Source organism: Hetaerina americana, unplaced genomic scaffold (genome assembly GCF_022747635.1).
Source record: "Hetaerina americana unplaced genomic scaffold, ioHetAmer1.1.p SCAF_22, whole genome shotgun sequence".
Classification (NCBI taxonomy): domain Eukaryota; kingdom Metazoa; phylum Arthropoda; class Insecta; order Odonata; family Calopterygidae; genus Hetaerina; species Hetaerina americana.
This window is the reverse complement of record NW_027286786.1, coordinates 6,628,497-6,643,665: the sequence shown is the minus strand read 5'-3', so window position 1 is coordinate 6,643,665 and position 15,169 is coordinate 6,628,497. Positions and strand designations below refer to the sequence as shown.

The window sequence follows — 15,169 nt, the reverse complement described above, 5'->3', positions numbered from 1 at the left end:
CCCACGGAACTACTGAAATGTTTAGGTAAATGTGGGAGGAAGAGGCTGCATGGGCTGATTCGTAGTATCTATGAGGAAGGAATCTGGCCGGAAGACTTTCGGAGATCAATTTTAGTTCCTATTCCGAAAAAGGAAAAGGTTGCATCATACGAGGACTACAGGACAATAAGTTTGATATCCCACGCCGCTAAAGTTGTTCTTAGGATCATAAACAAAAGGATAGAGAGTAGGAAAAATGATTACTTAGGGGATAATCTGTTTGGGTTTAGGAAGGGGAGAGGTAAGCATGGAGAGATGGAAGGAATATATAGAAAAACTGTATAGTAAAGAGCTTTGACCAACAAAGTTAGACATAGAAAAGGAACATGACGTAGAGGAAGATAGTTTAGGTGTAGGCATACTCGACGATGAGATAAAAAGGGCATTAAGGGAGATGAAGGTAATTAAGGCCATGGGGGTGGTTAACATTCCCGCGGAACTATTGAAATGCAACAACAAACAACATAGAAACACATGAAAAGATCACTCACACATTATTTCTTAATCATTTCGACCCTTCAGATAATTTTGACGGAATTTGCTCCGTCTTCATCGGGAAATATAGAAGTAATGACTGCTTCAATAGTAGAAGTGAGGGGTGCGAGAGAAAGGGAAGGGGGCCAAGGGAAGGGGAGAACAGGAGGCGGAGGAGGGGTGAGAGGAATAGTATGGGGAGAGGAAAGGGAGAGGAGAGGCTAGAGGGGAGCGGAGATAGGCAAGGAGGGAGAGGGAGGATGTGGAATTGACTCAAAATCGGAAAAGAAAACAATCTGCTCACCGCAACTATTACAACATACGAGACCCAGGTTTCAACTTACAAAGTCGTGATCAAGACCCTGCAAGTCGAAACAAAGGCCAAGCACACCAACACTCATGCGGAAAAACAAAGTATTCGACTCTCCGATATGCATCGCTTCCTCAAAGTGACAATTCGGGCCATTCCCATTAGTGAACGACATTGAGGCCCGGATGCTGATGGGCCATACAGATCCAAATGAATGCTATTTCAAAAGTTTTTAATGCTATAGGTTTATCGGATGTGGGAAGGGACGCTAGGACGGAAACATTGTAACAATGGTTGAAAGGGGTATTATGATGGGAAGCATGTTTAGGGATGGGGAGACCCGCGGACGGGGAGAAGGGATTGCACGAGGCGTAGTGGTTGTTAATCCTAATGTTCAGTGGTGTGGAACATTGTCCTATGTAAAAGGACGGGCGGAGTTTACAGTTTAGAAGATGAAAAACATTCTTGGAAGTGCAAGAGGAGTGGGGGAAGGGCGGGAGAGAGTTAAATGGTGGGATGGAGTGGGGTGGAGTGGTGAAAATAGGGCAGGTTTTACATCTTCCTCGGTGACACGGGTTGGGTATGGCTCTGGGGGTGTGAGGGGATTTTGAGAGCGGCCTGGTGGATTTGAGGATATCTGCTAGGTTGGCGGGACGTTTGAAGGTGACAGAGGGTCATTTGGGAAGAAGGTTGGAGGAAGTGTTGTGATTTTTGAGGATGGGGAACAAGGCTTTCAGGATGAATTTGAGAGACTGAATGCCTGGGAAGTAGGTAGTACAGATTGAGAGAGGCTGGGAGTCTGTGGTTGAGGCAGGCTTGGGGGTGTAGGAATGTTTGAGTATTTTTTTATGGAGGAGAGAATCAGGGTATCCTCGTTGGAGGAGGGAGTGGTGAAGGTTGGTAAGGTATTTGTTAAGGGATTCGGGATGGTTGCAAATACGGTGACCGCGGATTGAGAGGGAGTAAGGGAGGGAGCGCTTGGTATGGGAGGGGTGACAACTGCTGTAATGAAGGTATTGCTGCTTATTAGTAGGTTTAGTGTGAACAGAGGTCAGGAATTTGCTATTACTAAAGGAAATATTGACATCGAGGAAGGTGATCTGAGAGGATGAAATGGTCGAGGTGAAAGACAGAGATGAGGAATCATTGAGTTGGGAGATGAAGGAATTGAGGGAATCTATGCTATGTGGCCATAGTAGAAAGATGTCATCAATGTATCGGAGCCACAGGAGGGGTTGCAGAGGATAGTTTGAAAGGAAATTCTCTTCCAGGACACCGAGGTGGAGGTTTGCATATGAAGGGCTGAATCTGCTTCCCATGGCACAGCCCTGTATTTGGAGGTAATAGTTATTGTTGAAAGAAAAGGAGTTGCGGGTGAGAATGAAATTAGAAAGATCAATGAGAAATTCGGTGCTGGGGATGTGAGGGGTAGGGCGTTTGGAGAGGAAGTAACGTAGGGAAGAAAGGCCTTCTTGGTGAGGAATGGATGTGTGTAAGGAGGTGACATCCATTGTAGCCATAGTAATTTGGGGGTCAGGAGGGAGGAAAGTTGAGTGGAGCAATCTGAGGAAGTTGTAGGTGTCTTTTATAAAGGAGGTTAGAGAGTTAACTAAAGGTTGGAAATAGTAGTCCACGAAGGCGGAAATTCTTTCAGTCGGAGAGCTACGAGAGGAGACTATAGGGCGGCCTGGGTTGTTGGGTTTATGGATCTTAGGAAGAATGTAGAAGTTAGGGGTGTGAGGTTGGGAAGGGGAAAGGAGGGAGATATCCCTGGGGGATAGATTCTCCTTAGGGCCGTTGTCTCGGTTGAAAGCGATTATTTCTTTTTGGAATGCGAGGTTAGGGTCAGCAGGAATATGTTGATAGGAAGAAGTGTCGGAGAGTAATCTGTTATATTTTTGTAGGTAGTCTGGAGTGTTAAGGACTACAACTGTCGAACCTTTGTCGGCAGAAGTGATGACTAGGTTAGGGTTGCGTGTGAGGTTTTTAACTCAGCTATGTTGGCCGGGGAGAGATTAGGTTTCGGGTTTAGAGATTCAAGGAAAGGACTAAATGTTTTGGACAGGAGAAGATTGATAAAGATTTCGACCGGGTGATTTGGAGGGAGCAGTTGAGGTTCAAGGTCGGAAGGTGGACGGAACTTAGTGAGGGCGCTGTATATGTGTGCATTTCATCCTCTCAGATCACCTTCCTCGATGTCAATATTTCCTTTAGCAATAACAAATTCCTGACCTCGGTTCACACTAAACCTACTAATAAGCAGCAATACCTTCATTACAGCAGTTGCCACCCCTCCCATACCAAGCGCTCCTTCCCTTACTCCCTCTCTATCCGCGGTCACCGTATTTGCAACCATCCCGAATCCCTTAACAAATACCTCAACAACCTTCACCACTCCCTTCTCCAACAAGGATACCCTGATTCTCTCCTCCATAAAAAAATACTCAAACATTCCTACACCCCCAAGCCTGCGCTCCATCACTGATGTGAAGCTGCTTTCCAACTTGTCTGCTCTGTGACAGGACTAACGATGTGTTCTCTAGTGGGAATTCAAGATCCCAGCTTGGCAGGAACTCAGTCCGCGGAATCTCGCCAAAAGGATCGAGTGGCGTCTCACGGTCTGGGCGGTTGACCGGCCGGCGGGGCGCGGTGGCCTTGAGACGGCCACTCGGCGGGGGCGGAGGGACGGGGGGGGGCGTGGGAAAGGTTCGAAGGGGATTGAAAAGGGGGGGGGGGCTGTTGTGTCTGATTCGCAAATTATTATAGCTCTGTTAGCCAATCAACGAAGTGATTTGAAGTCGAAGTTGAGAGATCAGAGTGAAAGGTGCGGTCTGAAGTTAAATCATCAGGAAAATAATGTGATTCTCAAGAAGCTAGAACGATTTATTCAGTGGCGTACATCGGATCAGGTGGAATATGACACTTATTCGGATATTATTTGGAGCAACAGAGGACGTGATGGTTGGGTTATGAGAGGAGAAAAAGAATAAATCTAGCGATGACAAAGGGTACTTTGAGAGAGGAGAGAAGTGTTTAGTTTCAGTTCGTGGTAACAGTTCATTCTGAGGTCAAACCATTTTGTACTTCCAAACAACATTGTGAGTGGTCATGCAAAGATATTTCACCTCAGCGTGACGATCAGGTCAATAAGTAATGACCTGAAAGGTGTATATAATTTCAGCCTCTTGGTCTCTGAGAAAAAGGAGAGTTTGGATAAGAGACTTGCATTATGGATTCATAAAAAATGAAGATAGTAAGATGAACTGTGGAGGAGATGAGAGAACGTGTGAGGTGTGAGAGGAGGAGAGAGCATTCCGTGGCGAAGGTGGGACTTAAATGCATGTGTCCGGGCGATATATCGAAGGGCAGTGAAATACTGAATGTACTGAGAAGATGATAGAAGGGAGTGCGCGGGCGTGCAAGGACGGATGGCAGCTGGCAGGGGCGATGGAGAACACGTGAATGCATGCGAAGGAGGGAAGCAGTGCATAGGAACGAGAGTGGAGATGTTCGAGTCCTTTTTAAGTTCACGATGGTTTATATCAGTTTGAAGACTGTGACAGAGGGGACAATGTCAGGCAAGCGAGGAAGGGGCATAAATAGGATAAAAATAGGTTGGTCGTAACGATGGTAGGAAGGAAGCCAGTAGAATAGGAGAAGGGCTTATTTTAGTGCCGTTTGTCAGGTGGTGATTTGTTAGGAGAGGCAATGGAATTATCTTTGTACAGTTTAAAAGGCCATTCCAAACTTCCCTTAACCGGTATAATACTACCAAATACGACTTATAATAAACGAGGTGGTATCATAAAATTTAACTCTTACTAAAAAATAATCGACGTAGAACCTTAATTTTTATTTGCTATTCTTAAGCTTTGTCGACATAAACACCAACCAGAGTTATACATTTCTCTCGGTGTTTCTTGACCATTCGAAGGCCGTCAATATAGAACTCCACAGGTTGCGACGAAAACCATTGTTCCCCGTCTAAAATGACGTAATTTGTGTTATCTCCAACCCTTCAGTGGTCTTATTTGTTATTTTAATAAGAAAAAGTCGCTTGGGGTGGGATCGAGTGAAGAAGGGAGAATGTGGCAAAATTTCAAAGCCACGCCGCTTCGATTGCAGGTCGCGCCGTGTTTGCTTCTGAAAAGGAGTCGGTAATCGTGGGAACTAGCGTGTTGACACCTTTGACATGTACAATTCATCGTGAATATATTCCAAACACTGCCGTGCTAACTAATATTTGTCAAGAGAATTTGGATAGTTGCTCAAAGCGAAGCCAATTGGATAAAGTCCTCTTCACTTTCTTCACTGTCGCAGAATCTTCCGTGATTGATGATCTTCCTGTTCATGGATCTCCTGCGAGGGATCTGTGGCCAGTTTGCAAATTCCTTCTCCACCTCACAACTGTATCACATGGCGAACTATCGTTTCCATGAACAGCCATCAATTCATCATCGATTTTCCAGGCCCTCTTAACCATTCAAATAAAGCAACGGAATCACACTGCAAGCCTCCATCTCGCCTCCTTATTGCGAGCTACCTCAATCTACGGCTTCCTGATACAAAAAATCAACATTAATAGCTGCAATACACAAAATTATGTACATAAGGATCAATCCTCCACTCCGCCCTCGACGCGCCGGTCGAGGGCGGAGTGGACGGACGTGCGGACAACACTCGGCAATTGAGTGGTGCGTCCGCCGCCGTGGGGGCACTTCCACGCTCCTGAGCTGACCTTGCTTCCTTCTCCCCGGGGGGCAGGTGGTCGAGAGCAGAGAGGGAGCGGGGATGGAGCGGTCGACGGGAGCGGCCCTCGCCGCCGCCCTCGTGGGCCTCGCCCTGCTCGCCGGACACGCGGTCGCCGTGCCGCAGTGCGACCATTACGGCGGCCCCGGCTGCCACCCCTTCCTGCCGGCGCCTCCGGGTAAGAGACCCGCCTGCGCCACCCCCGGAGCCACCTTCTGCGAGAAGACGGAGCACTACCCCAGGTGAGCACACGCACTCCCCGGGGGCCACACCTCTTCCTCCGTGTCCCGGACCACATTCCGTACACCATACCCCATGCGTAATTATCGATGTAATATATATATATATATATATATATATATATATATATATATTAATTATATTAATATATACCTGTATATTATCCCGTGAGACCTAACAGTTTTTGAGATTCAGACATAAATTTGATTTTCCATGTTTTCGAAAAAATATAATTTAATTGTTTAATCATCATATTCGAGAGATAAACGAAATTCATTTCGCTCGGCATAGACTAACTATTAACATTAATTTTCCACTGCATTCTTGGATTGCGAGCCATTTTTTGTGGAGGTTTTGCGGGCTATCACACGGTTAGTGCTTAATCATCTGAAAACTGCGTCGCTGATGGCAATTATTCATGGCGGTTGTCTTTTGTTAGTTTAAAGAAGGCGATAGAGGGGGGAGGAGATGGCTCCCTTTGGCGCCGAATTTTGGATGCATAAGTACGCGAGTGGACCTACGCCAGACGCCTAACGTCGTGTACAGGTATATCCGATGGGGATTTCGTAACACAAAGTGGCAAATGTCGTGTATATAGTACATGACAGAGTCTTAGAGGGTTATATAGGTGAGTTTCTTTCAAAAATTGTTACGCCCAACGAAACCAGGAATTTTTATCAGAGTCTATATTTTTAAATAAAGCAAATAAAAATGTATCCATCAAAACCAAAACATACACAATTACTTGACGGTGGACTCAAGGCATGTCGTGGAGGGGCTGATGACGGATCAATCTGGCTTCGGGCGAGGGACTGGTGCTCCCGCTGACATCGAGAGTGGTCCCGATGAGTCGGGATGTCCCGATGCTTCCAAAATGCGAAGCCTTCAAAGAGTGCTCTCGACCCAGAGGTGTCGGGAGTCTCTCATGATTTTAGTGCGCTCTAGAAACTTTTCCAGCTAATTCAGTCGGTGCTGAAGGGTCGAATTATTTAGACGGAGTCTATAAAGGTCTTAAAATGGACGCTGCCGAAATATCTGAGCACTAGAGAGATTCAAAATATAGACCTAAGTAATCATTATGTTTCCCGACACTTCTTGCCATTAATAGTCTCCACCATTAATCCTTAAGCTATCCATCCTCCCCCTTCCTTCCCGCGTCTCCAGAAGGTCAAGCTCTCTCCTCGCCAGCCACCCTTCTCCCAGCTCTGCCCCTCCCCGTGCGGGCGAGGACTGTTTCAACCGACTCCACCCTCGCCTATCTCCGCCCCACCCCTCAACCCCGCCCAGATCAATCCCTGGAATAGAACCAAGGTTTCACTCGTTCATGAACGTGTTTCATCTTTTTTTCTTTCATTCACCAAAGGCTAATTGAAACCGAGCCGGTCTCCATAGCTTAATACCCACCAAGGCGTTAACTTCTACTTAAGCGTGTGTACGTCCTTTCAAAAAAATTGAAAGACGCGTATTATCTTGATCTTATATTGAGCAAAATAATGCATATTATCGTGAATCAAGTTTGATGCGATGGTTATCAAATGCTGTTTACCCGTTCCGCGTCCGCTGGCGGGCCGTCACCCAAGTCCATCGCGGCCCATTCCCCCGAAGCGACCTCAATCGAACTCGCTCGTTTTAATCGATCCGTTCACCCATTCCGGATCGGGAGAGCGCGTGCCTTACACGCCGCCCACTCCTCCTTTACCGGTGACCCAATCAGTCATCGCCGACAGTCTTGAACGTGACCCGGATTTTGATTAAGACATTGCCTGCTCATTGCCTTCTTGATTATTTCGTTCGCTGCTGATCCCACTTCCGAGGCGGTTAATACAGGGTCGCACCCAAAAGTGGTAGGACTGATTTTTTACAAGAATTTTATTGACGATATACTTACATTGACTTAATAATCTTCAAAGTATGCTCCTTGAGCTGCTACACACTAAGTATAACGTTGCTCCCATTCCCCGTACGCCCGCTGGAAATTTTCTTTGGGGATGCCGTTGATGACCCTTGTCGAAGCCTCTTGAACGGCCTTTATCGAGTCCAAACGTCGTCTTTTGAGCTATCTTTTCATCGGGGGGAAGAAGAAGACGTCCGGTGGTGCCAGATCGGGAGAATAGGGCGGGTGCGGCAACGTGTCAACGCCGTATTTGGCCAGGAGCTGTCTGACGACGAGCGCGCCATGGCTCCCATTTTCGGCACCATCTTGGCGCACACCTTGCGCATGGCCAATTCCTGTGAAATAATGCGTTGGACGTTGGATGCAGACAGACCCAACTGGTCTGCAATTTTTTCACTGGTCAAGCGTCGGTCTGTGTTCAGCAGTGTCCTCACTCTGTCCACATTCGTGTCGGTTCTTACCGTCGACGGCCGTCCGGAGCGATGGCCGTCTTCAACGAGCTCCCTACCATATTTAAACAAATTGTGCCACTCAAATACTGTGGAACGGCTTAAGGCAGTGTCCCCATAAGCCTGCTTGATAATATCGGGGGTCTCAGTTGCCGTCTTCCCGAGTTTCGCACAAAACTTCACGGAATAACGTTGCTCTAAATTCAGATTCATTTTGTTTTTCGACGCGGACAAAAAACTTGCTTCGCTAAAAACGGTGTCCTCACTCAACGACAGCCCGCAGGCGACTGAGATTGGTGTCGGTCTGTTTCTAAGAGCCCCCTCCACCTTACCCTGCCAGGTAGACCCCCTCCACCGCTCCGTTCGCGCCAGAGAAAATCAGTCCTTCCTGGTCATCAGCGAACCTAACTGATTTTGCGAATTCCCCGCCCACTTTCATTCCTACCTCCAGTTCTTCCCATGCCTCTTTAATCATTTCCTCTGCATACAGGTTGAACAGCAACGGTGATAATGGGCAACCCTTCCTTACACCTCTTCCTAACACTGCCCAACCGGACTCCCCATTCCCCACTCGCACCTGAGCAGTCTGAGACATGTACAGGTTGCGGATTAGCCACCTTTCCCTCCAATCTATTCCTATTTTCTGCAATATACTCATTAGTTTTCCCAATTCACTCTATCAAACTCTTTTTCAAAATCTACGAAACAGGCAAATACCTCCTGGTTGTGTTCTATATTCCTCTCGATTAATAATCTCATTACTGCAATGGCATCACGCGTACCTCTCCCCTTCCTAAACCCAAAATGATCATCCCCTAAGTAATAATTTGCCCTACTCTCTATCCTTTTGTTTATGATCCCGAGAACAACTTTAGCTGCGTGGGATATCAAACTTATTGTCCTGTCGTCCTCACATGATGTAGCCTTTACCTTTTTCGGAAATAAATAATATATATATATATATATATATATATATATATATATATATATATATATATATATATATATATATACATATGTCTATAAAAGTAAAAAATACACACAGACACATATGTATATATACATATTGTCATATATGTGTATGTATATATATATATATATATATATATATATATATATATATATATATGAAAGGGGTATGGGCTGGGAGGGAGGTGTGGAGCAGGGAATGCTGGGAGGGAAATTAAAGATGGCGGTTAAGGGTGGGAATTTAGAAAGAACGGGAAGCTAATATGTAGGTGGATTCACGAGTTCTCACCTCTATATTGGTGGCTGAATTAGGTAGGGATTCTAGGATGCTTAGAGCAAACCTCTGGTCGAATGTAAGGTTGTGGGAATCGGCGTGTGAAGGGATAGGAAGCGAAGAGACTGATGCAGAATTGCGGGAGTACCGGTGATTATTCATTCGAATGGATAACGGGGTAATGCATTCGCCTACGTAAAAGGAAGTGCAATGTTTGCATGGCAAAAGATAAATAATGATTTTTGAGAGGCAATTAGCGTGGGAACGAGGTGAGGGCGCCATGAGGGGATGTAGGGAGAGGGGAGTAGACCTAATAAGAAGACAGGTTTTACATCGGGGGCGGTTGCAAGTAGGGGAAACATTAGGAAATATGTCTCGGGGGGGGCGCCAAAGGGTTGGTGGATCTTAGAAGGTTTTTGAGATTGGCGGGTCGCCCTATCTGGCATGGGTGACCCTACCAGGAGCAATTATTATTATTCCTAGGAGCAATTATTATTACCCATGGAAAAAAAAAAAAATATATATATATACAGGGTTCGTCCGGAAAATAAGTGTACTGACTCCTGGGCTGGGCGCGCCGCTCCAGACGCGCCCAGCACCGCTCTGACGGGCTGCGATTGGAGGGGGGTATGTTGGCAAGCGACGCTGAAAAAGGCAGTCGGCTCTGAGCTGTGGTGTAGTGAGGAGCTCTGTTAACGCGAACCTCCACGCTCGACCCACGTCACGGAACGCGATGCCGAAGTTTTTGGAGCACCGTTATTCCATCAAATTTGCGGTAAAGCTTGGGAAATCGTCGGTATGATTAACCAGGCTTACGGGGAGTCAGCCATGTCCAGAAACATGATCTTTCGGTGGCACAAGATGTTCGTGGAGGGCAGAGAAGAGGTCGACGACGAGTCTTCGAGAGGTTCCCGATGATGCCTTCGCGGGAGCGTTCCAGGAATGGGAACGCCTCTGGAACAAGTGTATCGACTCACAAGGGTACTATTTTGAGGAATATTAGCTTAAGATATGTAAAAGTGTAATAATTTTTTTTCCTGAGCTCATTACACTTATTTTCCGGACGAACGAATATATAAATATATATATATATATATATATATATATATATATATATATATATATATATATATATATATATATATATAACGATTGTACGGAAAAACTCATACGAGCGGCACAATAATGGGCTGACACAACATAACACAAATAGAAAAGAATAGACACATATAAAAGAACACTTACACGGTAAATTGTTCGAGCTTTCGGCCCTCTCAGGGGCCTTCTTCAAGAGAGACTCATATATATATATATATATATAGATATATATATATATATATATATATATATATATATATATGGGGCGTTTATCTCAGTATTAATTTGCGTAAACTTTGAAAAATCTGGGTTGGCGATTGGACACCTTTCCCCTGTCTTTCTAAAACTACTCATCCCGGCCTTCCATCCGCCACTCGCACCTGAGCTGGCTGAGGTCTGCAGAAAATAAGTTGCCTCACTTTCCAATTGACTTCTGTGATGCATTCATTAATTCTATAGACTTCATTGAACGCCTTCTCGAGATTCACATAGCAAAAAAATACATTCTCATTATACTCTAGTTTAATTTTATTGCTGACCTCATTACTGCAGTGGCATCACGCGTGCCTCTCCATTTCCTAAACCCAAACTGATCATCCCCTAAATAATCACTTGCCCACCGCTTCAACCTCACCACAAAACACTGATGATCCTGAGAACCACTTCAGCTGGGCGTCGTATCAAAATAAATGTTCTTAAATCATCGCATACGGCTGTTTATGGGGATGGGACACTCATCTGAGAAAACCTTTCGACTACATTCCTCCCTCATCAATGCTACGAATTAGTCCCTAAATATCTCTTCCTTCCACGTTCTCCTAAACTTTTAATTAGTTCCGCGGGGGTGTAGTCCATCCCCGCGAGCTTAATTCATTCCCATTCCCTCGACGCTTTTTCTGTCTCGCAATCGAGTAGACATGGATCTAAGCGGCTCCATCTATGACATATCCACCGTTTACATACGTGCGTAGGCTTGCTGGTCTAATATCCCAACCATATAGATTCTACCCATCTCAGTTTTAATATTTCCTTAGCCAATCAATATTTTTCTTGAGTATTCGTTATTAGTTTGCACGGTTTTTCACTTTTTACCTCTTAATAGATATTTAAACTCTCTGTACAGCGCGCTCATTGCACCTTTCCTTTGTATGATCTCCATGTTTTTACATTGTGTCCACCACCATCCTTCTTTCGCCGCATTAATTTCCCACTTCATTCCCACTTTCCCACTTTCAGTTAACTTAATTAACTTCTTCGCACTTTCTTCTGCCCGATTCTGAGTTTAAATACTTCCATTTCACTTTTTCATTTATCTTGTTAAGCATCTCGTCCGTAGTCAAAGGTTTGTTTCCAAGTCCTTTTCTTTTAGCCATTATTTCGTTAGCTGCTTTCGGTATGCCTTTTTTGAAGCGTTGCCATCTTTCTTTTTTCTACCTGCACTTCTATCCTCCATCGTCAAATGTTTCTTTGCATAATTCTACTCTTTTTTTCATTCCTTTTAATCCTTCTACATTCCATTTTCTCTGTATCTTCGCTGAAATTTCCTCTTGGATATGACGTTACGCTTCATCACTACTTGACGTCACCCTAAATTATCATCTGTATCCGCATCCCGTCCCAAGAGACTATGCTAATTGATCACGCTGTTCCTATATCTATGCCAAACCATAATATTCGAGACCCGCGGTCATTCCTTGTTCGTAAACCCTAGTCCCCTACCTCTCTGCCATCTATTCCCTTGCCTGCTGTCGCATTCCTATCCCCCAGTTGAGATTGGAATGTGACGGTATGGGACGGAAGTGTTTCCCTCTGGGAACACCCGCAATTATGACCTCTAACTTATCCTGTACCCTGTCGATTTCTTCCTCTTTATGACTGTTTGGTGGCATGTACGCCTGAGCAATGACCGAGGTACTAATAATATTTTATTAATCACAGCAAAGCTGTTCATGTTTTAGGGAAGCATGGTGGTTAAGGAAGCGTAAAAACAACGGTTGGTTCATTCAAGCGTATACAGTTCATATGAGCAGCAACCCCAGTTCCCAACCAGAAGGTGACTGCCAAGAGGGCAGGGCGGTTTTCAACCACATGTGCGCATGTGTGTATACCTATCGTAGTTTCCCCCTTGTGAGGTCCAGTTTCGCTCTATGGTCCACTGATCGCGCCATACTTACCATTTCTCCTCCTATTCGTACACCACTTCCTATCTTTTCCTGCATCTAGTCATCTGCCTTCTTGACATACGTCTTTACTCGTTGAATATCAAAGGCGATAATGAGCAGCCCTACCATAATCCTTTATCTTCTTCATTTAGCCTATTTCACCACGTTTAATCACTGCCGACTGCTCTCATCTAAAGGGTGTGGATCTATCTCCCATCGTTGTACTTCATTCCAATTTACTTTAAGATGCGGGAGACCATATTTCACTTTTCAAAGGTTTATTCCAGATTGAGGAATAAGATGAATGTCCGCTTTTCCTATTCCTCTGCCTCTTCTAGAATTGATGGGTTCTCAATTAAATACTTCCCCATTTCTTCTCCATTCTTTGGTACTTCATTCTAAATGTCAGAATCTGTTATCCATGTGTCGTCGGTCTGATTTTGCTGACTATTTCTCTTTGGATAAAGAACGATTACATTCTTCCTCAAGTGCGCCAATATTCCTCGTCTCATGTACATTTCACGAATGAGGTTGGATGCCTGTGTCACATTCTTTTATCATGAAATTTTTATTTCGTTTTGAAGGCAAGGATTTCGATCTCTTGATGCCTTTTTTATTCTTAATTCCTTCATTGGAGCGTCAAATTCAGATCTAAATGTGCATGGACTTTCTCATCATCGTCGTCGACGGCGTCGCCTTCGTCTACTATTCTTGCATGCATTTCTTCTCCGTCATAAAAATTCTCCAAAATACTTTTTTAGTCTCCTTACTTTGCTTTCATATTCATTGAGAGTCTCACCGCCGCTAGTCCGAATGGCATTGAATGAAATGTTGCCATAGTTTTGAGGGTGAGCGTCGAAACCATGGCAAAAGAGTCAATAAAAGCCATTCTGTGGAATCGTTGTTTCTGTTATCAAGTTGAAAAATGTTATACCAAGGCATCGTTTTTATCGCAAATAGTCTTACTGAATAAATATTTATTTTTAAGAGAGGAAACGAGTACTTTTTAATTTCATGATTATACTATTTTAGCAATCACCTAGGAGACGACCACCAAGGTAATAGCTAAATTTACTTAACTTAAACTAATTAATATAACTTGGATCCTTTTTTACTAATAAGTCAAAGGTCATGTTCGCCTAACTTTGTAGGAATGGACCCTCAATTGCCCTGGCTGCGGCCATAATTAAATGCTGAAGCAACTCATTGGCATGTCGGATATCGCCTTATACATACGAGTACAGTTCATTTATCTTGCGGATCCGTAACTTCCCGGAATGAAGTTAGTTCCTTTCCGATTTCCTTCTTGATTTAGTTGTGCATTATAGTGGACTACTGCTTCAAAAATCAGAAATCTTTTTATTTTTGTGTGATATCCTAGTTGTACAATGTGACCTGAAAATCTCCCTCACTAATATATGTAGCAAGCCATCGAGAGTCACCTTCATGTTTCCCACTTAGCAGCGAAGTAGTAAAGGAGAGCTCGGATCCATCGTCGCCTTCTCCGGAGCCATTCAACTCAAATATATACATTTGAATTAGATGAAAGGAGACTCGTTGCTATTCAACATACCTGATGACGTTACGCTGAAACGAAACCTAAGTCGTAATAAAAATATTTTATGTGGAAAAGCAACTTGTCTTATTTCATCTTGAAGGGTTATCTCCATCTTACGCGTGAAACTGTGTTATTTGAATTGGACTGAGAGGAACACGATACGATGGTTGCCGAATGTGTTAAATGACTGGGATCGGAGCGACCCCATCGCCAATCCAGGCGAAATGAATACTTCCCGGCAAGATAAACTCGAGACGCCCGAACGACCGTCCGCCAACACTCGCTCCCGAAGACGCATGCGTCGCCATTCCCTCCTCATTTCACGCACAAGTGAGCGGCGCACGTGTTTTTAAGCTTCGATTGATTTATATTGTTCTCACGATGGGGGAAATTTATTCTTATTAATGGCAGCCTACCGGCGTAGGTGTGTTTTGGATGGATACGCAAGGCTACCACCGCCACATTTTTATGCCTCATTTAACACGACACACCTCGGCACCCTTTACGACAGTAAACCCTTCAAATCCGAGCGTCTCTCCATTTTTTCCTTCCAAAATGTCTAATCTGTTCCTCCCCACACCTCATCTCCTCGCCTCTAGATCCAATATCCCATCGCCATTCAAAATATTCCGGATACAACTTTCCGACATTCTTTGGAATTCTTCCAACAGCCCAATTTCCTCCTCCTCTCTATTGTTTTTCGCGCGCGCCCGTTTTCTTTTTTAGAAAAAAGGTTCCACCATTGGCCGCCAGGAGCGCGAATCCTCTGTTTACATTGGTCATTGTCTTGCGAATGATCACCCTATTCCTTTTTTCGCTAGTTCCTGTTGTTAGGCGCGAGGACCTTGTGGACACATTGAATTTGGTTCGCATTATATTGGATACATTCTTTTTATTAACGTGAAAATGTAGAAAATTAATTCCTTAAGGGGGCGGCAGACATTGACTATAGC

The 15,169-nt window shown here is 44.5% G+C and overlaps 1 protein-coding gene across 1 annotated transcript in view; it reads left to right on the top strand.

Annotated features, from left to right (window-relative positions):
• Positions 1–5,680: 5,680 nt before the first annotated feature.
• spz5 (spatzle 5) overlaps positions 5,681–15,169 on the top strand; it is a gene marked incomplete at its 5' end in the record, with an annotated part of 50,471 nt that continues 40,982 nt past the window's right edge. Inside the window, one exon of the mRNA XM_071586424.1 lies at positions 5,681–5,814. Coding sequence (XP_071442525.1) covers positions 5,681–5,814 — 134 coding nt within the window. The remainder of the gene's footprint in view (positions 5,815–15,169) is intronic.